Source organism: Rhamphochromis longiceps, linkage group LG14, assembly GCF_057381845.1.
Source record: "Rhamphochromis longiceps isolate RC_006_pf linkage group LG14, R_longiceps_female_GT1.1, whole genome shotgun sequence".
NCBI lineage: Eukaryota > Metazoa > Chordata > Actinopteri > Cichliformes > Cichlidae > Rhamphochromis > Rhamphochromis longiceps.
In genome coordinates this window covers 29,933,121-29,957,080 of record NC_140570.1, presented here as the reverse complement: position 1 = coordinate 29,957,080, position 23,960 = coordinate 29,933,121, and the positions used below count along the sequence as shown (strand labels likewise).

At 40.3% G+C, this 23,960-nt stretch overlaps 3 protein-coding genes across 5 annotated transcripts in view; all 3 read left to right on the top strand.

The window, feature by feature from the left end:
- The first annotated feature begins 1,948 nt into the window (after nucleotides 1–1,948).
- wdr81 (WD repeat domain 81) lies at nucleotides 1,949–16,166 on the top strand. Its single transcript, XM_085429370.1, has 12 exons — nucleotides 1,949–2,216; nucleotides 2,782–3,306; nucleotides 3,756–7,261; nucleotides 7,344–7,451; nucleotides 7,645–7,844; nucleotides 8,014–8,195; nucleotides 8,523–8,688; nucleotides 9,122–9,287; nucleotides 9,418–10,227; nucleotides 10,310–10,455; nucleotides 10,595–10,777; nucleotides 15,045–16,166. The coding sequence occupies exons 2-12, from the start codon at nucleotides 2,945–2,947 to the stop codon at nucleotides 15,369–15,371; spliced, it is 6,156 nt and encodes a 2,051-aa protein (XP_085285496.1). The 5' UTR covers nucleotides 1,949–2,216; nucleotides 2,782–2,944; the 3' UTR covers nucleotides 15,372–16,166.
- Nucleotides 16,167–17,179: 1,013 nt separating this feature from the next.
- serpinf2b (serpin peptidase inhibitor, clade F (alpha-2 antiplasmin, pigment epithelium derived factor), member 2b) lies at nucleotides 17,180–20,939 on the top strand. 2 transcript variants are annotated; one of them, XM_085429373.1, is made up of 10 exons: nucleotides 17,180–17,563; nucleotides 17,887–17,984; nucleotides 18,191–18,259; nucleotides 18,359–18,418; nucleotides 18,546–18,846; nucleotides 19,030–19,173; nucleotides 19,287–19,475; nucleotides 19,632–19,774; nucleotides 19,876–20,080; nucleotides 20,233–20,939. In XM_085429373.1, the coding sequence occupies exons 3-10, from the start codon at nucleotides 18,206–18,208 to the stop codon at nucleotides 20,583–20,585; spliced, it is 1,449 nt and encodes a 482-aa protein (XP_085285499.1). In that variant the 5' UTR covers nucleotides 17,180–17,563; nucleotides 17,887–17,984; nucleotides 18,191–18,205; the 3' UTR covers nucleotides 20,586–20,939. The 2 variants fall into 2 exon arrangements, with proteins under 2 accessions (XP_085285499.1, XP_085285500.1); XM_085429374.1 differs by lacking the exon at nucleotides 17,887–17,984.
- Nucleotides 20,940–21,755: 816 nt separating this feature from the next.
- rpa1 (replication protein A1) overlaps nucleotides 21,756–23,960 on the top strand; it is a 34,531-nt gene continuing 32,326 nt past the window's right edge. Inside the window, exons 1-2 of one of the 2 annotated variants that reach the window (XM_085379273.1) lie at nucleotides 21,756–21,916; nucleotides 22,252–22,299. In XM_085379273.1, coding sequence (XP_085235399.1) covers nucleotides 21,887–21,916; nucleotides 22,252–22,299 — 78 coding nt within the window. In that variant the 5' untranslated portion in view covers nucleotides 21,756–21,886. The remainder of the gene's footprint in view (nucleotides 21,917–22,251; nucleotides 22,300–23,960) is intronic. The other variant, XM_085379272.1, reaches the window with a different exon arrangement.

Sequence of the window (23,960 nt, the reverse complement as noted above, 5' to 3'; positions counted from 1 at the left end):
TGTAAGCTTGGGATATTTGTAGTGAGTGCCATAAACCCAAGCCAACACTGCTTTAAGACATCAAACACATTCTGCATGGAAGTTAAATAAAACTAAGAGCAGAAGTAAGAGAAGAACATAAAATGCTGAGCCAAGGAATGTCATGTTTTTTGGCTGCATCTTTTCTTTGAAAGTGCTAACAGTAATTATCCTGCATTGGTGGTATGCTAGGATGAGAAAAGCTTTTAATTTGTGTCCCTGTAATTGTGAGTCTTCAACCATGTGTAGTGACATTTCTTACCAATTTTAAAGGCATGCAAATATATACTATAATGTGGACGGTCAATTCCCTTAATTCTGCTGCTTTACGTCCATGCATTTACAATATATATATCTATATGTATGTGTGTGTATACACACTGTTTAATACATGTTTTGTCCACAGTGTTAACATGAGTGCTGTCTCAGATGTTGACAAAAGGATTCATACAGCAATAAAACAACGTTGATCATTGCATAGTGAGAGCCATATTGTTCAAATGTGCTGTGTTTAGTGAATTGCGGCCATAAAATTTGCAGCTGTGACCATTGTAGTAGTCTGTATCTCAAATTTATGCAAGTTCTATTTATTTACAATATCAGAGAAATAATTTGAATAGAAACACTGAAATCGATATATACATGGAAACATAAAAAAAAAAGATATGCACCCAACCCCCCATTTCATTTCATCTATGACATGCAGTGTACTTCAGTTTATTTCATAGTCTCTAATTGAGTCACTAATTTAGTTGGGATAGAAACAACTGACTCAAAAAAACAAAAAAGTGACCGTTATGATGACAGGACCACGTTACAAATAACAATGGCAGACAAAGGTCCTAATGCAGGTATTTGCTTGGGATGTTATAAGCATAGCAGACACTCAAGCAAATTGGAAGAATTTCACTTGTGCAGATTGCAAAGTCTGCACAATCCTTCACTTCCTTCACAAGTGAAGGATTTAAAAATCCTTCACTTCCAAGGAATAAAAATACACACATCATGCCACCTTGTGGAGAGAATCCGTACAACACAGAAATCAGGTAAATACAGCATTTCTCTTTGTGAACTTGGAACACTGGGAAATTGGGAAGTAGCCTATCATGTGATGCGTCCTTAAATAGGATTTAGTTGGGATAGAAAACTAACACTAATTTAGTTGGGATAGAAACAACTGACTCTAAGCAGATTTCATGTTTTTGGTGTTGTAACTACAAACAAAAAAGTGACCATTATTGAATGCCAGCCATCAGTTATAATGACAGGAGCACATTGCAAATAACAGTGGCAGGCAAATATCCGAAAGCAGGTATTTGCTTGGAATATTATAAACTCAAGCAGATCGGAAGAATTTCACTTGTGCAGATTGCAAAGTCTGCACAAGTGAAGGATTTGTCTATAAAAATACACACATCATGCCACCTTGTGGAGAGAACCCGTACAACACAGAAATCAGGTAAATACAGTATTTCTCTCTGTGAACTTGGAAATTGGGAAGTACCTATCATGTGATGCGACCTTAAATATGATCAGGTGATTTCCTGGGTCCTTAAAGGTCAGAAAAAAATGAATAAAAACCTGGAAATTGTGGCTAGATTTCATCCATATTATTTAGACATTAATGGTAGTGCTAGTGTTTCTGTAATACGAGGGATTTATTGTTAGTAAACAGTATTATTAACCAATGCATAAAGAACCACGATGTGCCAAGAGGACTGGCTAAATTTCGGACATTCTTTACCTTTAATATATTATCCTTAATGTATTACATCAAAAGTAGGCTGTCAATACATCTTCTCTAAAAAGGTAACTACAAACATTACTTCTGCGGTTTATGGCAGAATAAAGTGCTGAAGAGCAAATATAGGTGTAGTGCAGAGGAAGCGCTGCCGTCACAGCTGCAGGGAGCAAGCATCAGTAGCAATCACATGAGAGGGGCCTGGTGTTATGTCACGTGAGGTATCGCTTCTAAAACATGGCTCCAAATAGCTCAGAGCAAAACACAATCGGCTGACTGACTGTCGTCTGGCTGCTGACACTCATCTCTAAATGCCAGAAAATGAAGCAAACACATGTCATCATGCAGGATGTTCAAGTGTTATGAAGTTAATGTCGGACAAACTCATCATGCATGGAACCGGGGTGCGTTGTTAGCTCAACGCTAACTAGCTGTCAACTGCTACAAGTGGTGAGAGGTGAGCTATACGTTGGTGGCAATTGGTCTGCAATTGCATTATCGTTATTGTTTAACGAGGTAGTTGCTTTCGTTTAGCTTTGTGCTAGAATTTTCAGCAACTAACTGCATGGTTGCGTTTTTCTTCCATCAGTTATGCCTCGTAAGGTTAGTCCCTTTGTTAAGCTAACTGTTAGCTAGCGATAACTTTCGACGTTACTTCCCTAATGATCATTTCTTTACCTTACCGACGGTTTTTATTAACTTTGTTCGTTGAGTTACTTACTATGTTAAAAAGGTTGCCATAATGTAGACACAGTTACGTGAATTTGTTAAGTTTTCATCCCCGAAAGAGTCGTTTTAAATTGGGAAATGTTGTTTCTTTGCTGTCATATCTGCCTGCAAGCTGTGAGCATTTATGAAAAGCAGTGACTTCAAAACCTGCCCACAGGGCAGATTAGATTTGTTGTCGGGTAGAACTTGAGTTATGTGAGCTGAGCTCAAACTTTATGTGAGAAGTAGAAAGCATCAAAGCAGTATTGTTTTTAAAGTGGTTGCTCATCTAACTGTCTGTTTATACTTTACAGTTCTTTTTTTAAAGGGACAGGTGGATGAGGAGATAACGTTTGCTGTTGGTGATTTTATATCTTCCACCATGGATATCTGAAAACTGAAAACTTCTAGTGGCTGACAGCGAGTGGAAAGTAGCTGAAAACTGTCTAAGTGAGAACAACCAGTTGCAGATTGACCATGGATTGGCTGATGCATGCAGTTGAAAAAGACTTGGGGATTGAAAGACGGCAGCAAGGCCCAGGGCGCCGTCCTCAGGAGCTTGTAGCCCTTGTTCCTGTGCGCTGGGTGATGGGCCTAAGAGAGGGGCGAGTCATGCGCTGTGCCCGTTTTGACAGCATCAGTGAGGCAGAAATTTGCACATACCTTCAGTCTTCTCAGGCGAAACTGCCCCCTGGGTGGACTAGAGTGTGCATTCAGGGTTTGAGGAAAAGTAAGCTGAGCTACAGACTGGCCAAAGAGCCATGCCACCAACAAATGGAATTTCTGTCACAGGATTCTTACGTCAAAACAATGCAGAGTGTATCACAGCATAATATCAGGTACTCAACATAATTTTAAATTCTAATGCAAAATATGTCTTTGCCTACCACCTTATTGTAGTTCTAGATCCCGATTAAGCTAAGATTATTTGTCTAAGAAAACATTTTCTGCAATATTGGGTAGAGCTGATCAAGTTAATTAATTGTTGAGGACTGAAAGACTGTGTGAGAGAGTATTTGTGAGGGCTTTTATTCAATAAATAGTTTACTAAAAATTGTTAGATTAGTCAGTAATGAAAATATGTTTAGGTCCACAGCTAATATGTTAGTGTGTAATGCTTTCATATTAAATGAGCTGTGTTAGGTATAATTACTTGCTTTAGTTAGGACATGGTTACTCATTACTTAGAGGCATTTCTTAATCATGCAGTCCTAACAACATTAGGCATTATGATCTAAGAGCAAGTTTAATGCCTAACAGTCTTCATTGCCCTTCTTTTTTCTTCCAGGAATCTATGGCGTGAAGCTCATAACAAACTTGTGCGGCCATATTCAGGAGCCAGTGAACAGATGCATGTTGCAGCTGTAGATGCAGTACGCCATGCATTACAGAAGCTCTTTAATTCCACATTTATCTCAACTGAAAAAGTATCTCCATTGCTTTCTCCTGCCAGAGACAAGGAGAAAGAAGTCTGCTTGCCATCTAGCTCTTCTTGTTTTTCCAAATCCCAGTCAGACAGTCTGTGTCCTAACATTCTGCCTGCAGAATGTCTTTTGGAGACAGCAGAAATGCTCTATGTGATTCTCCCTTACACTCAGTATTCACTTCGTGATATTGTCTCCTTCAGCCCAGCCAAGCTTGCTAACAGCAATGCCAAAGTGTTGTTCATTCTCTACCAGGTTCTAATAGCTATGCAGGCATGTCATGCAGCAGGCCTATCTTGTGGAGAGCTGTCTCTTCAGGACATAACAGTAGATGATCAGTTGTGCAGCCGCCTAAAGCTCAACCTAGCTCATTATGAGGAACTGGGAACAGAAGGGGATGCAGAAAGTAATGTTAGTCGCAGAAAAGAGCCAAAAAGTGTCCTGCCAAGGGAAATTCTGTGTGTGAGCCAAGAGAACAAAAGACTTTGCAAAAACTGCTTTGATGAATTAAGGACTTTGGTTCTGGACTGGGTCCATGGACGGGTCAGTAACTTCCGCTACTTGATGGAACTAAACAGATTAGCGGGGCGGCGAGAAGGAGACCCAAATTATCACCCAGTTCTGCCTTGGGTGGTGGATTTCACTGTGCCAGAGGGAAAATTTCGGGATCTCAGGAGGTCAAAGTTCAGGCTCAATAAAGGGGATAAGCAACTGGATTTTACATACGAGATGACCAAAGAGGCTTTGGCAGCTGCAGGAGGCAGTGGGGTTGGTGGAGGAGGTGTCGGTGGAGACCTCAGTGGAGGTGGTGCTGGTGCAGGACAGTCTGACCACCTCCATGTACCTCATCACATATCCGATGTTCTGTCAGACATTACATACTATGTCTACAAAGCCAGGCAGACTCCCAAGTCAGTTTTGTGCAGCCATGTTCGATCCCAGTGGGAGCCCAATGAATACCCAGCAAGTATGGAACGCATGCAGAGCTGGACCCCTGATGAGTGCATTCCAGAGTTCTACACAGACCCTTCCATTTTCCACTCAATTCACCCTGACATGCCAGACCTGGATGTGCCTTCGTGGTGCAAGTCTTCTGAAGAGTTCGTTGAGGTCCATCGGCGGCTTCTGGAGAGCAGAGAGGTGTCCCAGCATTTGCATCACTGGATTGATCTCACATTTGGCTATAAGCTGTCAGGTAAAGAAGCTATCAAGGCCAAGAATGTGTGCCTGCATCTCGTGGACAACCACACTCATCTAACTACCTATGGTGTAGTTCAGCTGTTTGACCAGCCACACCCACCTCGCTTATCTCCTTCTCAGTATGCCCCAGCAGAACCTCCTCCTCTTGGCCTTGCTGCTCTTACTGTGCCTTCTCTACCCATCACTCCAAATGAGACTCTGGCCGACACTTTGGATGGAATGGTGCCAGAATCTACAGGATGTGAGTCCAGTGGCTGGACCACAGTGGACAAAGATGAAGAGCTTGAACAAGGTACAGAAGCTCTGGACTCTTTAGCATCCACTGGCTCATCCACTTCTGCATCTTGCTCTGTGCCAATGCCAGGTATTAGTGCATCAGGTGGAAAGACAGGAGGAGAGCACACAGCACTTACTGTATCTCAGTCTCCAGGTTCATTCCCTGGTGACCTCTCAAGTGGTGTTGGTCCTGGTTTCCGAAGTGCCATGCTGCAACGAGGTGGGACGATGAACAAAAAGCATGGGGAAGGAAGTGTGACTGCCTCCAGTACAGAGGAAATGAAGATCATTCTCCCTGAAGGCTTTAACCCATTTCAGCCTTTAGAAGAGCTGGAGAAGTTGAACAATTTTCTGGTAAAAAGTCTGCACGCTGATGTATGGCATTCTTCAGGTTCTAGTGTACGATCTGACCTAATGAGCGAATCCCTCCCCTCTCTTATGCATCTCTACCAAAGAGATATGCAGGCTCTTGGTGTTCTCATCGCTGAGATATTTTACGCCACTAAACTAAGGGGACTGAAACCAGATACTGCACTCAAACAGCGTTTCCAAGCTGTTATAAAGCTATGCTCTGCCAGCCTCCGTGATGTACCACTGTGTTTGCACCATGCTCTTGAGACACTTTTGCTAATAGAGAAACATTCTGGAGAGGCAAACAAAGATATATCAGATTACCCAAGTCCTCTCCTCTTCAAATATGACCCCATCTTCAATGGTCTGCCTCCTCCAAGCCCCTCTCAGTTACTGAACTCTGTCATCACTCCCTTTCCTTTCCCTTCTTATTTTGCAGCACTTCATCATTTTATTTTTTCCTACCATGCTAAGATGGAAAATATTAGTAGCCTTCAAGGAAGAGATGTTGTCTTTCACTTGTGGCAGCAGCTTGAAGCACTGCTGCGGAGTAACATCACAGCAGAGGGTCTTGAGATCCTCTTGCCCTTTATTCTAGCCCTCATGCTTGAGGAGTCCACTGCTGTCTATGCATCTTGGTACCTTTTTGAGCCCATCTCTACAGTACTGGGTCCCAGAAATGCAAACAAATACTTACTGAAACCGCTGATTAATGTTTATGAAAGCCCTCACTGCCTCCGAGGCCGTTTCTATCTTTACACTGACTGTTTCGTTCTGCAGCTGATTGTGAGACTGGGCCTGCAGGCCTTTCTATCCAGCCTACTTCCCCATGTGCTCCAGGTCATCACTGGCTTTGAAAGCTGCAACTCAGGCTCTGGAACAGAACCTTTTAAAGGGTTGAGAAATGGCATGTGTAATATGGGAGAGGAGGAAGAAGAGGAGTTTCAGTGTGGTGAGGTTCGGCCAACGTCTGGGTCTGTTGGCGGTAATATGGGGGCTAGCGGCAGCATCAGTCTTAGTGACCAAGTGTTTCTTTCAGAGCCAGAAGACTTTCAGAATGGGTTTTATGTCAACAGCGGAGCAGGGGTGCTTACTGGGAAACAGCAGAGTCAGAACTCTGCAGCCAGGGAACAAGACCAAGAGTCTCTCAGTGTGGGGAAACTAAGTGACAAAAGTAGCGCAAGTGAACTCTCTCTGGGTGAGGACTCAATGCGGGATCGAACCAGCCTGAAATCAGCTGACAGCAGCCAGGACCTGAAACACACTAGTGAAGGAGAGGAGGGAGGAGAGCTGGAGGAAGATGAGGGGCCAGATGCTGGTGAGGATAAAGAGGGGACAAATGACCCAGAAGTCTTCAACCTTGAGCTTACTCTTTCTGGTTGCACAGAAGCTTCAGGTGCCACAGTTGCCATTTTAGAGGGTGAGTTTGTGAATGGGATGACACTGGAAGAGACAGAGAAAGAGATTGTGGAAGGACAAGACGAAGAGGATGACCATGATCCGTCAGAAGAATCTGAGGGAAAAGAGCACAAAATTCTTCTTGGTGAGTTAGTGACGGTGGTTCATTCAAATGTTTTTACATAAAGTGGCAGTATCTAACATTTTGATCATGTTTCTAAAAACAGATACAGTCTGCAAAACAGTTAGATGGCTGTCAGCGAAACTTGGACCAACAGTGACATCTCGATATGTAGCCAGAAATTTGCTGCGATTGCTCACAAATTGTTACATTGGTATGTAAATGTATGACAGGTAAAGCTTAATTGTCTAATTGGTAATTAATAAAATGATGCTCTGGAGTTTTGCATTTCTTAACTCTTGTTATATCTTATGGTGTTTTGTTTTAATTTTCCCTTTTCTTTCCTCTTTTTTTTTTTTTTTTTTTTTTCCTCCCTTCCTTCTTTCCTTTCTTTTTTTTGCCTTTAGGACCTCAAAATCACCAGTTTGTGACCCCGACATCTGACGGGAGCAGCCTAGAGAGTGTGGGAATGGGCAGTGTATATGAGAAGAAACCGGTTGTGGGTGACCACACTGCAGGGCCTGTGCTGGACTGCCTCATCTATATAGCTCAGCTTTATGGAGAGCCTGTACTGACTTACCAGTACCTGCCTTATATTGGATATCTAGTAAGAAGGGAACAATAGACTTTTTTTTTTTTTCTGACAATTACACATGAAGCCATCTATTAGCATTTTGAGGCTAGTTTTCTTTGTCATGGGAAAGCAAATGTATTTTAAGATGTAAAAATATAAATGAAAATATGCTATTCATTTAATAAATGTTCATGTTTTCCAGGTCTCTCCACCCTCTTCTCAGCGTCTTAACACACGCAAGGAAGCAAGTCTGCTTGGAGCTGTTGCGCTTACACAGAAGATCATTGTATTTCTCTCTGATACCACTTTAATGGACATGCTTATGAAGATCAATCAGGATATTCTTCTGCCATTGTTGGACCTGCTTACTACACCTCGTATGGGGTAATTTACAAACTAAATTATATACAAGTACATTATATATAATGTACTTATATATAAAGTTGTATATATGAACTGTGTATAATAGACACTGAAGGGGTTCCAGAATTCAGTAAAACCTTTTTAAACAGCAAACTGTTGGATGATTTAGCTTTTTTTTTTTTTTCTTTAACTTGTTGAGTTGTTGTTATGTTTTGAAGTGAAAAAGCTTTAAATTTTGTTTCAGAAAGATGATGATTATTTAAAAAAAAAAAACAAAAAAAAAAAACTCTGTTACATTAGATCTGTTTATCCTTTGTTTTGTTCTTCCCATTCTGCTGTACTCTGTAGGTTTCCCAGTGGAGTTCAGACACGCACTGCTGTCTGTCTCAAGACACTGAGCCTGATGGCTCTCATCTGTCTACGCATTGGGAGGGAAATGGTGCAGCAGCATATGGCTGACACTTTGCGTCGATTCTTTGCTGTTTTCTCGCTACTGCATTCTCTGCAGCCCCAGGTATGCATACACACACGCGTGCTTTTTCAAAATCTCCAACCTTAGCCGTCACAGCTAAATGCTGACCACCAAAAACTAAATCATAACTCTGACACAGAGGGTCAGGGTCTCAGTTTGGTCCTCACAAAGATGGATAACCCAACAACTAATACATAATGACTCGCGAGTGTTATGTTGCATGTTTGTTTGTTTTTCTAAAAGGCTTTCAACTAGAAATTTGTCACAAATAGCTTCATGAGAAATATTTGACACGAAGTGACAAAACAGTAAAACAAACAAAAAAATAGAAACCTATAATAACTTTTTTTTTTTTTTTTTTAATAAATGTAAAGGTGTATTTTAGTTACTTATTTCTTGGAGTTGCAAAAAAGGAATACAATTTAAAATGACAGTTATGTCAAATATGTCAGTATAGTCTGTCTTTATCCTGTAGCTCAACAACGCCCCTCGCAGGGTTGTGGGAGAAGTCACAGTGGTAGATGTCTGTACCACTGAAGAGTCAAATGTGACATATGAGCTGGGGGTCTTGGAAGAGCTGCAGACTGTATTTAACCCTCAAATGGCTCATGCCTCTTACATCCCCTTCTACTGCCTCATCGGTAGGAGATGTCTTATGTTTTGTAATGTAATACTTTATCTAATGGAAATTATCTGTGCTAAAAGTAATATTTGTTTTGTTTTTTTAATAATAAAGAGATATAAAACAGCATTCTTTTGTCATTGCTCTAGGTGATACAGCAATCCGGAAACTAGTTCCTAATCATGAGCTGGTCTGGGAGTTGGCCCAGTCTTACCATCAGAGTGTAAGTCAGAGTCAAGAAACAACCACCATAGCATCCAGGGTGGATCCACTTCCACCCTCTGGTTTTGGCAGACGTGTGGATTGTAGCACGTTTTCATCCCTCTCAACTACTTCCACCCTGCAAGGAGACTTGCTTCCTGAGTCAGGCACATTTGGGAGCCACCTCGTAGGAAACCGAATTCAAGTATCCAGAGACACTGACTATGGTGGCTGCTCAAACGTTGGCTTGACTCACCCTTGGGGACGCTCTGGTCATACCACACCTATCATTACAACAGCCTCCACCTTCACAACACCATCCACTGGTGCAGCTTCTTTCTCCTCCTCCTGGGTGACAAGCCCCACGCCAGAGGACAGCGTCTTGAAACAGGAGCTCCCCCGAAGTAGCCGCTCCCTGCAGGGCAACTGGCTGGCCTACTGGCAGTATGAAATTGGTCTTAATCAACAAGATCCACATTTTCACTTCCATCAGATCAGATTACAGAGCTTTCTGGGTCACTCGGGCACCACAAAGTGTTTGGCACCTCTTGCAGGAGAGGATTACTTTCTTTCTGGTAGTAAAGACAAGACTGTGAAGCTTTGGCCGCTGTATAACCACGGTGATGGTACGCAGGATGTGGAGCCCAGGCTGACGTACAACGACCATCGAAAGTCGGTGTTCTATGTTGGACAGCTGGAGGCTTCACAGGAGGTAGTCAGCTGTGATGGTACCGTGCACCTGTGGGACCAGTATACAGGTAGGGAGATGAACTGCAGTGCATTACTACACACAAGTTCAACTGTTTCATTTAGCTTAAATATAAGTTTTTATCTCCTTAGGCAAACAGATCCGCTTGCATGAAACCGTGGATGGGAAGAATCCCATTACAGCTGTCACCACCATGCCTGCTCCACACAGCAGTGTTGTGTACGGCAGCGCAGATTCTGTTCTCCGCTTCATTGATCCTCGCAAGCCTGGCTTGCAGGTAACAATTTCAATCTATCTGTTAAGGCCTAGTTTATACATCACCCACCAATTATTTTTCATTACTGTGTTTTGAAAGCAATAGCTCTTTTGTGCTTCTCTACTATAATAATTATAGCAATCTTTCCCCATGTACTCAGCATGAATTTCGTCTGGCATGCAACAATGTGAGTGCTGGGCTCATCCGTTATCTGGCTGTAAACCCTTCAGGACGCACAGTGGCGGCAGGTTTTTCATCTGGCTTCATTGTTCTGCTAGATGCACGCACAGGGCTTGTACTGAAAGGCTGGCCAGCTCATGAAGGAGACATACTCCAAATGAAGGTATATTTACAGTTTGTATGTGGTGTATGCAGTTTCAGTCACCTTTCAGTCAAATGGGTAAGGTGGTATGTCTGGGTGACAGCTTGAGTTGTCAGGGGAGTATGTAGTCAGATTTTGACTGTTGTTCTATACGTGCGCTGGCCAATTTGTCAAGTACACCTATTTATGTCTTCAGACTACTACTTAGTACTACTGAAGTTCAAACTTGGCATCAGAATGGAAAAGAATTGTGATTTAAGTGATTTTGAACTTAGGATAGTTTTTGGTACCAGATGGGCTGGTTTGATTATTTCAGAACCTGCTGATCTCCTGGGATGTTTCCCACACAACCATCTCTAGTGTTTACAGAGAATAGTCTGAAAAAGAGAAATTATCAGTTAACTTGGTTAAACTGCCTTGTTGAGGAGAATGATTAGACTGCTTTCAGCTGACAGAAGGGCAACAATAACTCAAACACTTGTTACAGCCAAGGAATGTAGAAGAGCATCTCTGAATGCACAAAGTATCAAACCTTTAAGCAGATGGCTACTTACCACACCAATAAACTTCAAATAGGAAACTAAGGCTACTTTTTAAATGGGTTCACCAAAGTTGGACAATAGAAAACTGAAAGAATGTTGCCTGTTGCCTAATGTCTCCTCTTTGCTGCAACATTGGGATGGTAGGGTGAGAATTTGGCATAAACAACATGAAAGCAGGCTGAATGTGGTGGTATAATGGGGTAAAGGAAAATTTTCTTTTCTTCTAATGGCTGTTTCCAGCAGGATGATGCACTGTGTCAAAGTGCAAACTAGTTTCTTGAACATGACAATGAGTTCATTGTAGTCAAATGGCCTCCACATTCACCAGATCTCAATCCAATCGAGCACGTCTGGAATGTGGTGGAGCAGGAGTTTGACATCGTGGATGTGCAGTCAACAAATCTGCAGTAACTGTGTGATGCTGTTATTTTAATATAGATCAAATGTAGATAAAAAGAAGGTAAAGGTTTATTCAGCTTAGAATAATACTTTCTCAATGTATATGATACTTTGATTCATGAACCTCAATCTTTGGCTACGTTCACACTGTAGGCGAAAGCGCATCAAATCTGACTTTTTTTGACCCTATGCGACCCATATCCGATAGGGGTGCAACGATATTCGTATCAATATTGAACCGTTCGATACAGTACTTTCGGTTCGGTACCCATATGTATCGAACAATACAAAACTTTTAATTTATTTTATCAACTTTCCTTCTGACGATGCTGTCTGTGTTGAGCGCTCAGTGGATCTGCGCTCGACAGTGCAGCCTAGGCGGAGTAGTCGAACGCAGATTCACTGAGCGCAGGGCAAGCTAGCGAGACAGAAGTTAAGCTCTCCTTGCAACATGGGAAATTGAACCTCCCCCACCCTCATTCAGATCTGACGTTTGGAACTATTTTGGTTTTCATGTGACGTATGACCCTGAAGGTAAGCGCGTCATGGACAAAAGTAAAACAGTATGTCGGATGTGCCACGCAATGCTCAATTACATTGGTGGGAACTAGTGCGTTAGCGCAGTTAGCTCATTAAGGTTTTGGCCGTCCAGCGTTCCGCGGTAGCTCGTTAACGGAGATTTGCCGTGTTGTGGCGTCAACGTCATTTCAGATTAACGCTGACAGCACTAGTGGGAACACAACAAATATGACTGCACATTTACGCTGACATCATCCTAGTGCAAAGACAAGTGGAAGCAGAGTCATTTAGACAGCCGTTAGCACATGATTCTCCTTATGGGGACCTGATATGTTTAATATGCTGCTGAGAATATAGCCCAGAAGAAGCGTATAGTATAGCTTTTATTTTGGAAAGAGCCATTTCTCTGTAATAAACTCTTTTCCAAAGATGAGTGATTCCTCAATCAGATATATTTATTTTTATTACTTTGTTGTTTCAGCAACATTAAATTTAAAAACTGTACTTTTGAGTTAAAATATATATTTATAATTTTAATAAATGACAAATTAAAAAGGCATGAACATTCTTTTTTTTTTTTTTTTTTTTTTTTGTATCGAAAAAATATCGAACCGTGACACCAAAGTATCGAACCGAACCGTGAATTTTGTGTATCATTGCACCCCTAATATCCGATCATGGTGTGACAGTGTGAACAGCACAAATCCGATATTTTCAATTCAGACCTGGGTCATTTTCGTATGTGGATCTGAATCAGATACATATCTGATGTTTTAGAAAGTGACTGCTGTTTGAATGGTCATGTCGCATTAAATCCATCTTTCACGTCACTGACACAAGACGGACGCCAATTATCAGCGCCGGAGAAGACAAACGATAAAGCATGGCGGCCGAAACTAGAGACAGAGGGAGTCAGTGGACAGAAACTGAGGTTTTGGACTTGATTAGCATATGGGGTGACAATTCCATTCAAGCTAAACTTGAAGGGTCGTATCGTGACCAGGCTGTGTTCGAGTGCATTGCCAAAGAAATGGTTGAACGAGGGCACAGGCGAACGTGGCTACAGTGTCAGAGGAAAGTGAAGAGCCTCAGAGCCAAGTTTAAAGAAGCTGAAGATGTAAACAAACAAAGCGGACGTGGTCAAGTCACCTGCCCGTTTTATGATTAGTTTGGGCGACAAACCCAGCTGTCACCTGGCTGTGATGTCTTTTGCGCATGCGGGCCGCCTTGAGGGGCGTGAACCGTTCACACTAGAGCGTGTTTGCTGTCACATTTTATTTGTAATGTGAACAACCAGACAAAAAAAATCTGATTTGATCAAAAAATCGGACTTGAGCATTAAGACCTGCAGTGTGAACGTAGCCTTTGTTACACCAAGTACCAGTCAAGTTGTTTACAGAAGACTTGGGCTGGATGCATGGGAATCATGAGGTTGTTAGATATATTGGTCTCTGCTTTGGTCAAGCTTTTTATTTTGTCACCAGGAGCAGTTAGTATGGGGTCAGATGATTGGATTATATAAAATCCAAGACCCCTGCAGTTATTTATTGGTATAATGTAACCATTTCATTGTACACTTCAACCAGCTGAATCTGGGCTGTACAAAATCACTATCGGGCTTTCTGGTAAACAGTGGAAACTTCTGGATGACCACACAGCCCACGCAGTGCACAGCTAATCGCTCGTCAGTTGCATAGACTCCATCGCTCTGAGTGACCCACATTACATCAGACACAAAATGGAAAATTTTGTTCTGTTACCTACTTGAACTGTTTTTGATGTACTTGGTATAATAGCAGCATCATCGCATTTTCCTCCTCTGATTACTGAAAAATGCATTTTATTATGTATGTGCATCTAACCTCTAGTTTGATAAGTGTAGTAATAAAGTAGTGATAATTTACCAGCGTTTATTTAAGATTTACAGATATTGCCTGACACCAGGATTGTCCAAAAAAGGGGTCAGACTTTTTTGCTGTTGGATTCCTAAACTAATTTACTCAAGCCAGGAAGTGTAGCTGTGTTGTTCAGTGGTCAGGTAAATAAATATTAAAACAGTCAGTCAAGTGTCTTTTATTTTTTGGTATTCCCCATAGGTAGTGATTCAGAGATACTAAGGGGCACAGAGATGGTGAAAGTTGTACCTAGCAAATATGTTGTTAACATAGTGCAAACTTTATTTAACCCCAAATTAGGTCAGAGATAAGGGCCCCAGTTTTAAACTCACAAGTTTGGGCAAATATGGACACAGGTTAGGTATTAGAAAGACCACGGAGATTTCTCATTGGCGCGCACACATCACTCGGACCTCCCCCCCTTTTTTTCTTTTTTTTTTTCTTACCTGCAGCAGCCTATTCCAAATGTACTTTAAATATTAATTTTCCTTGCTTCTAACTGAAGGTTAGGAATCTATGGATACAGAACATGTTATTCAGTGGTTGTTATTTATTTTGTTTTTTTGTTTGTTTTTCAATGGTAGTTACTGATAGTAAATGATTATTTAGAAACTTAATATAAACAAGGCTAAAGGCTGATTTTTTTTTTTTTTTTTTTTTGTCTGTCTGAATATGTGCGAAATGTTTCTGTTTTAAAGATATTTTCAAATAAAACCCCTTTGCCATTTAATTTTATTTACTAAGAGTCTGTGTTTCTGTGTTTATTCAGCTCATCTTTTGTTGTATTCCTTAAATTTTAGAGTATTTGCAAGGTCTATAATGATTTTGCTGTATTTGACATTTTAGTCTTTTTTCCTAATTTTTGTTTTGTTTTAATTTACTGGGACACGACATCCACAATCACTGATTCTTGTTTCTTGTTTTATTTTTCAGGCTGCAGAAGCAAATATTGTTATCAGCTCCTCCACTGACTACACACTGACTGTGTGGAAAGATCTGGAACACAAGCCTCTTCGCCTGTACAAGTCACCATCCGACCCCATCCACGCCTTTGACCTTTACGGTTCAGAGATTGTAACGGGAACAGTGGCTAATAAGATCGGAGTGTACTCTATGGCTGATATCTCCCTGAGCCCCGTTAGTAGCACAAAACTGAGCACGGAGAACTTCCGCGGTACTCTGACCAGCCTTGCGGTCCTGCCCACCAAGAGGCTTCTGCTGCTGGGCTCTGAGAACGGTGCCATTAGGTTATTGGCTTAAATCAATAGTTACAAGCTATACTAAACACTCTCTGCATTGACCTTCAAAGTGTCTTATTCATGCCAGATGCCAAGTGTCTGAGCTCCTCTGTCCCTTCTGTGCTTTTGGTCAATTATATTGATAGGGCAGGTTGTCATATCCTTTAAACTGTTTGTTGAATGAGGCAGCACAAGTAGAGGCATTGTATAAGCTTCATGTCTACTGCATATTGCCATTGAGGCTATTGACATGCATCATGTACATTGATATTGAATTCCTTTATTATTTTGTTCTTTTAAACCTATAAATGTATATACGAGGAGATTCTCATATAGACAAGGTCACTTATTCTTTTGACTAGGTTCCTTATTCTGTTCAAAGGAATGAATTGGAAGACAAGCTCAGGAAGGTCTTATGTAGTGTTTACACTTTTCCAAATAGATGCATAACAAAACCAAAAATACATTGACCTCACCTTTTATTTCCCTCATGATAGAACAAATATGTATCCAAATGCACTGATTAAACTATGCAGTATTTGTAGATCACATCCTTTGTTTGTGTTAGTGTTGCTCCATTTTTCATTAGATATTTCAGTGTTTGTGTATACATCACGAACAATAAAAGTACACTCGCTGTTGTGATGACAGTCTTGGTGTATCTTCTCAGAGAGGAGACACTTAAGTTGTCACATTAAAAAGTTAGTGACTGATGCACAGCCTTTATTCTACTGCACAAGTATGGCCTGAATTGTAACATTTAGAGTCTCACTCAGATTTTAAAGATTGAATGTTTTTTTTTTTATCCACTAATAAATTACTTGAAGTTGCTTTGGGATTTTCTAAACAATGTTTAGGTATTCTTGATTTAACACTTCACAAAAACCTGTAGCAACAATACACTGGAAGCGGAACCCGGCAGATGCTGCTTTAAGTGGGTTTGCCAACTATTGCAGAGACTTCTGTAATCAGCTTCTTCTAATTTTTGACTTTAAAAGCTAGCATCAGAACAGTCAATGCCAAGATAAACTGCTTTTGTATTTTAACCATTATGTTTAACTGCTTAAACTGCTGAGATGGCAACAGAAGCTACAGATCAATAAATGTGTTGTATAATGTAGTCATGGTGTGATGCAAATTAACATACAGTTGAAATTTTGCTCCTTAAAATTAGCCCAATCTCAAGTTTACAAAGTTTAGTAGCATTTAACTATGAAAGCTCTGCTCTTTGCCTACTTTTCTAATTATTTGCCTAAAGTTCAAAATTGTTAAGTGTACTACATGTTTTGAATTTTTTGTTTTTGTTTTAATTTTGTTTTTTAGAAAATCCAGAGTGAAAGCGCAACCATTAAAAAGACCAACTTTGTTTTAAAGTTTGTAGTTGCACATTGATAATTGGTTACAATCGATATTCTGTCTCCGAACATTTTACAAGAAGTCAGTGAAAAACGTATTTATTAACTGGATTAATAAAAATTACTCCAATGTTTTTCTGTGTGTGTGTACCAGTTGTTCTGTGATTCACATACATTGACTGCTAGCATGTCCTTCGATCTTGGCTGAATCACTAAAGCTCAGATTGTACAAAGTCCTCTTTGTGTTTGCAGACTGCAGTCATGTGATCTGAAAGATATCGTTTTTGCTTAGTGGTAAAATGTGACCAAGTCCAACAAATGAGTTTCTTTTTTATATATATATATTTCTTTGAGAATCTAAAGGGTATTATTGGTCACAACACAAAACAATGATTTGTTAACCGAAGCCTCTGGTTTTGCTGCCTGAGATCTTAAGTTAATTATGGATTAAATCCAGGGCTTCTGGGAAATGTGGGGGTGTGTTCTCTGACATCAAATGTATTACTTTGAAATAAGCAACTTGTATTTGTTTACTGACACAAAGATGGATTAATCAGACCTTTGCAATAAGTTGCCGTGTTTCCTTTGGATTTAAATGCGTCATGAAATTATCACCTCCCCACTGACGTGCTAAATAGCTGCTCGTGTTTAGCTTCAACATTTAACCCTGCAAGAGTTTCCAGAGCTACATTTACAAACAAATAGTGGCTTAAATGAGGCCCCAATCAATCTAAGTTGATATTTAACTGTTTGCTGAGCAAATGCCAATCTCTTACTCCCAGGAATCCTGACATGCGCCGCACTTAGTTGCTCTTTTTTTGGACAAGCCAGCAAGTTTTTTTTCTAATTTAAATATAAGGTAAGACATACTCACATATTTAAACACTCCTGCACATTTGAATACTTTAAAGACTTAAATGGTTACACAAAATATCACTGTTTTAACATTTTTCATGTATAAGGTCTGCAAGGGAGGTAATGTTGCAATCCGAGTTAATGCCTTTTTGACATTTGACTTAGATTTCCATACCATGTTTAAATTCCACAGTACAAATGGTTTTCAAAATATTTGTAAAGCAAATAATTATTTAGAGATTAATCTGCTCTATTATAATGTGCTTTGGCAACTTGAATAATACTTGAAAGTACACAATTTATGGTTGAAATCCACATGTGTTTTAGGCACATTTCTGGGGATTTCCTTTGAAAGTGAGCGCAACTAAGTAGAGTGAAAGTGCTCAATTCTTTCAGACAATCCATCAAAGTAATTCTAAATAAAGGTGAGGAATGTTGTGTCTTAATGTCTTTCTTTTTTCAATAGCTTGTAACTATTAGCTGGAAGAATGAATATGGTGCTTTCAGAGGCATACTCATTTTTATCGCATAGCATGATAAATTGCAGTGAGCATGAAAGGTAATTGTGTCGATCCATAAAATCTAAGCAGGATATAGAATTTTGCCGTTAACCTAATTTTCTCTTTCACAGTTGCATTGTGAGGAAATGGACCTCTGCCTGACACTCCTGTTGATCTATCTCTGTAGCCAAGGAGCCACTGTAAACCTCTTAAAGATCTCAAAAAATCACTGTTAAGATTATACTGGATGATTACGTCCTGTGCCGATTGTTAATCTATATTATCTTTGTGCTCAACAGAATGCTGAGGTGGAAGAAAATCAACCAGTCTCGCTGGTGCCTCTTACAAAACCAGAGGAGGTTAGAGTCAAAACGCTTTTGCTGTTTTTTTTTTCTTTCTTTTTGTTTTTCCGTGGTCATGGTTCTGGACTCCTAAATTAACAACTTGGAAAATAATAAGCTTTGGAATTCTGATGTGTGTCTATAGGAAACAGGACACAGCAGTACAGCACAGCCAGAATCTGCTGGTACTACAGAAGCCTCTATAATTACAACATCCTATCAACCACCTACAACAAGTAGTGGGCCCACTGGAGCCTCGTCGACAGAAGATGATGATGGGGGTTGTCTGTCTCTTGGCAGAAGCCCACATTCCAAGGAAATTGTTGCTGCTGCCATTCAGAAAATGGGTGTGCAGCTGCTGCAGAACCTGGAGATGACGCCAGAGCAGCCAAATATTATCATATCTCCTTTAAGCATATCTCTAGGCCTTTCCCAGCTGGCTTTAGGTATGCATGTCTTGTTAATGTGCTTTTACTGCATCATATTTTATCTAAGCAAGTTGTTATTTTTATATGGTGTTACCACATCTGATGAATTGTGTCAGCAACTTACCCTAGTTTATTGTTGTCTAGAGAACACCATATTTCTCATCCAGTAATTGTACCCCTCTTTTTTTTCTCTTTTTACAGGTGCTGTAAATGAGACGAGGGAACTGCTGATGCATCATCTTCATGAAAACACTCTCCCCTGCTACCACCAGTCTCTGCATAGTATCTTGATGCAGCTAAAAAACAGTGATCTACACATTGCCACACGTATCTTTCTGCGTGAAGGTTATGACTGAGAAGATTGTGTCTTTAAATTTTAAAACAATTTTTCTCGTTACACCTTAAAGATGATCTGAGAGTATTTAGGAGAAATAAAGTCGGGATGTTTATGTTTTTAGGGTTTAAGCCAAAGGAAGTATTTGTCAATGAGTCTCATCGCTTTTATCGCTCGGAACCAGCAATCTTGGAGAATCTGGAGCAAATAAACACATGGGTAGAGAACGCAACTCAAGGAAAGATAGATGACTTCCTTTCTGCTTTACCTCCCAATCTGCTTCTCGTGCTCATTAATGCCGTCCATTTCAAAGGTGAGTGAGATTTTTAAATGCCACTGTATTTGTAAAATTCTGCCCATTTTATAAGATACTGTTTCCTCTCTAATCCCGAATGAAATCGACTGTTCCGAAGTGTTTTACATTTTGCTGCTATCTCAAACCGAGATCCTCCCTCCTTTGCTCCCACAGGAGAGTGGAAAGCTCGATTTGACCCCCGCTTTACCTCCAGAGGTGTGTTCTATCTCGATGAACAGCACATGGTTGATGTAGAGGTAATGGAAGATGCCAAACATCCCTTGAGTTTCTTCATTGATCATGAACTGGAGGCTCAGGTAAAACAAAAATATTTTCAAACCTCAAATGTTTGAAGAGAAAATTAAATTCCTTGGATACCCTCCATTTTACTAAAGCGCCATTCTTTTTCTTTGTGCAGGTAGCAAGCTTCCCATTCCTGAAGTCTATGAGTTTGTTGGTGGTCGTGCCTATGTCTTTGCAGACAAATATCTCTTCACTTGCTGCAAAGATCGATGTCTCTAACCTTTATAATCGACTGCCCAAAGAGAGGGCAGTTCAAGTAAAAGTCCCCAAATTCAAACTAGAGTATGGACAAGAGTTAAAAGATGTCTTTATCAAATTGGGTAAGACCTGTTTTCTGTGAACTTAGTGTTACATTTATAATTCATGACTTATACATTACATTATTGCTTGATGAAACTACTGGACTTTGTGTGAGATAAAGGTAGCGACATTTAACCCATGAACTGACCTTATACTCTGTGCTCTTTGTTAGGCCTTGGTGAGATATTTTCTTCTCCCAACTTGGCTGAGATTTCAGATGGCCCTCTGCTGGTGTCCAGTGTAATGCATAAGTCCAGCATGGAGATAAATGAGGATGGTGCAGAGGCAGCTGCAGCTACTACTGTGGTTATTTCAAGGGCATCCAATCCAGTTTTCCATCTCAGCCAACCCTTCTTCTTTGCACTTATGCATGATGTAACTAAAATACCGATTTTTATGGGTGTAATCAACAACCCCAATCCCGGAGCTCCTGTCCTACAGAAAGGGGAATTTGGAAGCAAGGATAAAGTGGGATTTCCCATTGACAAGAATGATGGGGCCCAATTTGGAGGCCCACCTAAGTAAGGACTAAAACCCTTTACAGCTCTTCCAGAGAAACTCAGACCAGTACAGGAAAGACTATTAGTTAACTCAATCAAAATATTTGTGAAAACTGATTCTGTGAACAAAATGGGGAGCCCAAAACTTGAGTATTCCTTTAAAATAATATAGTTGCTATTAGATGAGATGTCCTTGTCAAAAATAATAATTAAACAAAAAAAGTATGGTCATTGTTGCTTATACTGAGCCTATTTCAATTTGATGGCACATACATTTTGATCTCAACACAAAGTAAATTGGTTAGTGTCAGTATGAATCAGTATGTGTATTGGATGGTTTGATGTAATGACTCAATAAACTGAACTGATTTGAATCACACGTCATGCTTATGAGTTTCATTGTGACACATCGTGAAAACAGGTCGAAGCTTCAGCAACACTAAGACTACAACTTTATTACTTGACCAGCGCGTTTCGGCCTGTGGATGACCCTGGCTACAGACCGAAACGCTGACTTTTTCCGGATCCTTGTTTTTCACCATGCAGCTTAGAAGTAGGTGAAGTTGTGGTGAAAACCTTCATTCTGTTTTCAAAATGACATATCTTTAAAAGAAAAGGGTTGTTGTAAGTTGTTGCATTTCTAAAACTGGGAAAATGTAATGACGCAAACAGTGGTAGGGAGTATTCTTACATATATTGTCTCAGCAATTGCTTGCTGTGGATAATTGTCTTTGCCTCTTCTTTTCAGGTAATGAAGTGGTATCTTCTACCTCACCATTTTCCTTTTTGTGATTGTTATGAAAAAGACTTAACGGACACGATCTTCCTAAATGCAAAGAAAAGAAGCAGATGTTCAGTTAACATTACAGTTCGTTTTTTTTATTTTTTTTATTTTATTTGGCAAATAAAAATATTAACATATCAAATCTATGTTCCTTAAGGGATTTCTTTGTATCTTACAAAAAATGTTACGGTAAAGTCTGAAGAATCCCAGTTTCCTATAAATGGGAAGGCACCATGAAACCCGCCTGACGTCACGTCATTGTTGGCGGTGACTTTAGCGAAGCTGATCTCTGATCAGTTTTCAGTATAACCAAGACACGCAGATGCACGATGTTTAGAAAGGCTAAACTGAACGCAGATCTGTAAACGGAAACGGAAGTCGTGGCTGCGCATACGCGCCTTGGCGCGTTGTTACAAGCTGTTGGCGCCACGGTCATAATTTTGTTGCTTACTGTCAGTGCTAGTAGTACTGAGGTTCTGTCTTGTTAAAACTTTCAGATATTTTTCTTTTGTTGTGGTAGCTAAAATCACCCTTTGTCAGCCATGACGAAACTCTCGGAGGGAACAATAGAGGTATGGTATATTTTTACAGCATAAATATTACGCCGTTTAATACTGCAAGCTGTAGAAGCTCAATGTAAATTGGCGCCGTCTACTTAATGGTGTCTTTGTTTAGGTGGAGTTGTTCGCTATCGTACGTTTGTTTGCATATTTTTGCATCCGCTGTAATCAGAACTGCGAACGTTGTTCGACGGTAGCTTAATTTGACATTAGCGATTATTTACGTTTTTGTCTTCTAAAAACTGTGATTGTAGCAAAATGTGTTAAAGTTAAGGAGGGAAAGGGTGGTTTTGTTTTCGACAATAGTTATATTAAATGTAGAATTTATTATCTGAACGTATTTATAGGCTCTTTCAAATGGCACCGGTGTCAGCGACGCAGTGCTTCAGTTGGTGGTGAGTAGCAACTTATTTAATTATTTATTTTTTTGAAAATGTATATTTAATATTACTCAACACAACCACATATATTTAAATGAGATGGGATGAATTCTGCAAAACAAAGCTGGATTAGTTCTAGGTCATTCCATGAAAAATCAATCCGTAGTCCCCGCCTAACTTTTTTTTTTTTTAATGGAGGCCTGCACGTTTTTAACTTAACCCTTGGATGCACAACTTACCAGTACCTACACTCTTCCACGAGTGGGGTCAAAAATGACCCCAAATAGAAACAATACATTTTGCTATAAACTCGGTTGTTATTCTTCAAAATCTTTAAAACGAAGAGTTGTAATATTTTCATATTTGAGGTATTCCTCATAAAACATGTTTGTGACATGAGGCCCTTTACATTTTTATTTATTTTTTCATAAATTTTAAGAAATGGCAGTTTTTGTATCACTTGTGTATGCTTGCTCGGCATATACTGCAGAAGCTGGGCCTTCCCTCTGAAAGGCACAAGTTGTTCAGCCACTGTAACACAATCACTGAGAATAAATTTCTGCCTGCAGTTGACCAGGAACAGGCCCCATATGTAGCAGAAAGCTGCCATATGGTTTGTTTTCAGTCGGTAGGCTCTGGTCCTCTTGTCATCAAAGTGCAAGAAACGTCAAATATCTTTAAATCTTTGAATTGATATAGTGGCCTTGTACAATGGGTTATGCAGAGGACTCCCAAAAAGCACACCGACTGGTACATCCCAGTTCTTCTCACTTCCTGCAAAAATGGTCAATCAAATGAAGGCCGGAGCTTATGTTTGATTATATTTTTCCACTCTTTTCCCCTGTCTGTGGCTACTCTTCGTGCCTCCATGTTTGTGTATGACAGCACCTCTTCTATTATATTATCAGACATGAACATCTTCCACGCATCTATTGGGGAGACAGTACTAAACCCAACTGCAAGCCCTGGCTGACTAATTCAGAATATTGTGGCTAGAGCAGTAAGAGGGGCTCATTCTGTTAGACTCAATATCCATTTGCTCTTCAGAGGACTCATCAGAGGGCTCCTGTATCTGACTGGCCTTGTTAAGTGGGGGGGACAGTAGTCTGGGTCCTCTACATCTGAGATGTCAGATTCTGAGTCAGTGCCTCTGATGGGCTCTTCATCCCATCTGTCCTGGATCATTTGTAGGTCCACAGGGATCCTAGCTGGCCTCATAGCAGCCATGCTACTTTAAATATTAAAAAAAAAAAAAAACATCAGAAAGGACAATGTTTGAAATGCACAGGAAACTATAAACAGCGCTGCACATAAATGGTCCGCAGGTGCGCATTTGCAGAACCAGATAAGAAGTTGGAATGCGCGTTTGCGAACATACGATGTTCTGGAGGAGGACAGACATTTGTTCAGAACTCTTAAAGATGTCGAAAAAGCAAGCTCCGTAGGCAATTACTTTGGTGTTTTTCCACAACAAAACAAGCGCCTATTCTCTGAATTTCAGGGAATACTTTTATTTTGACAGCGAATGCGCACCTGCGGACCACTTATGCGCAGCCCTTACTATTAATCACGTATGTTACTGTGTAAAAATTAATTCTTGATCCATCAGAAGTGTAAGTGGGTCAGTCAGAGTTGCTAAGAATGAAAGTTTCACAGAAGATTCCACAGGAACTGCT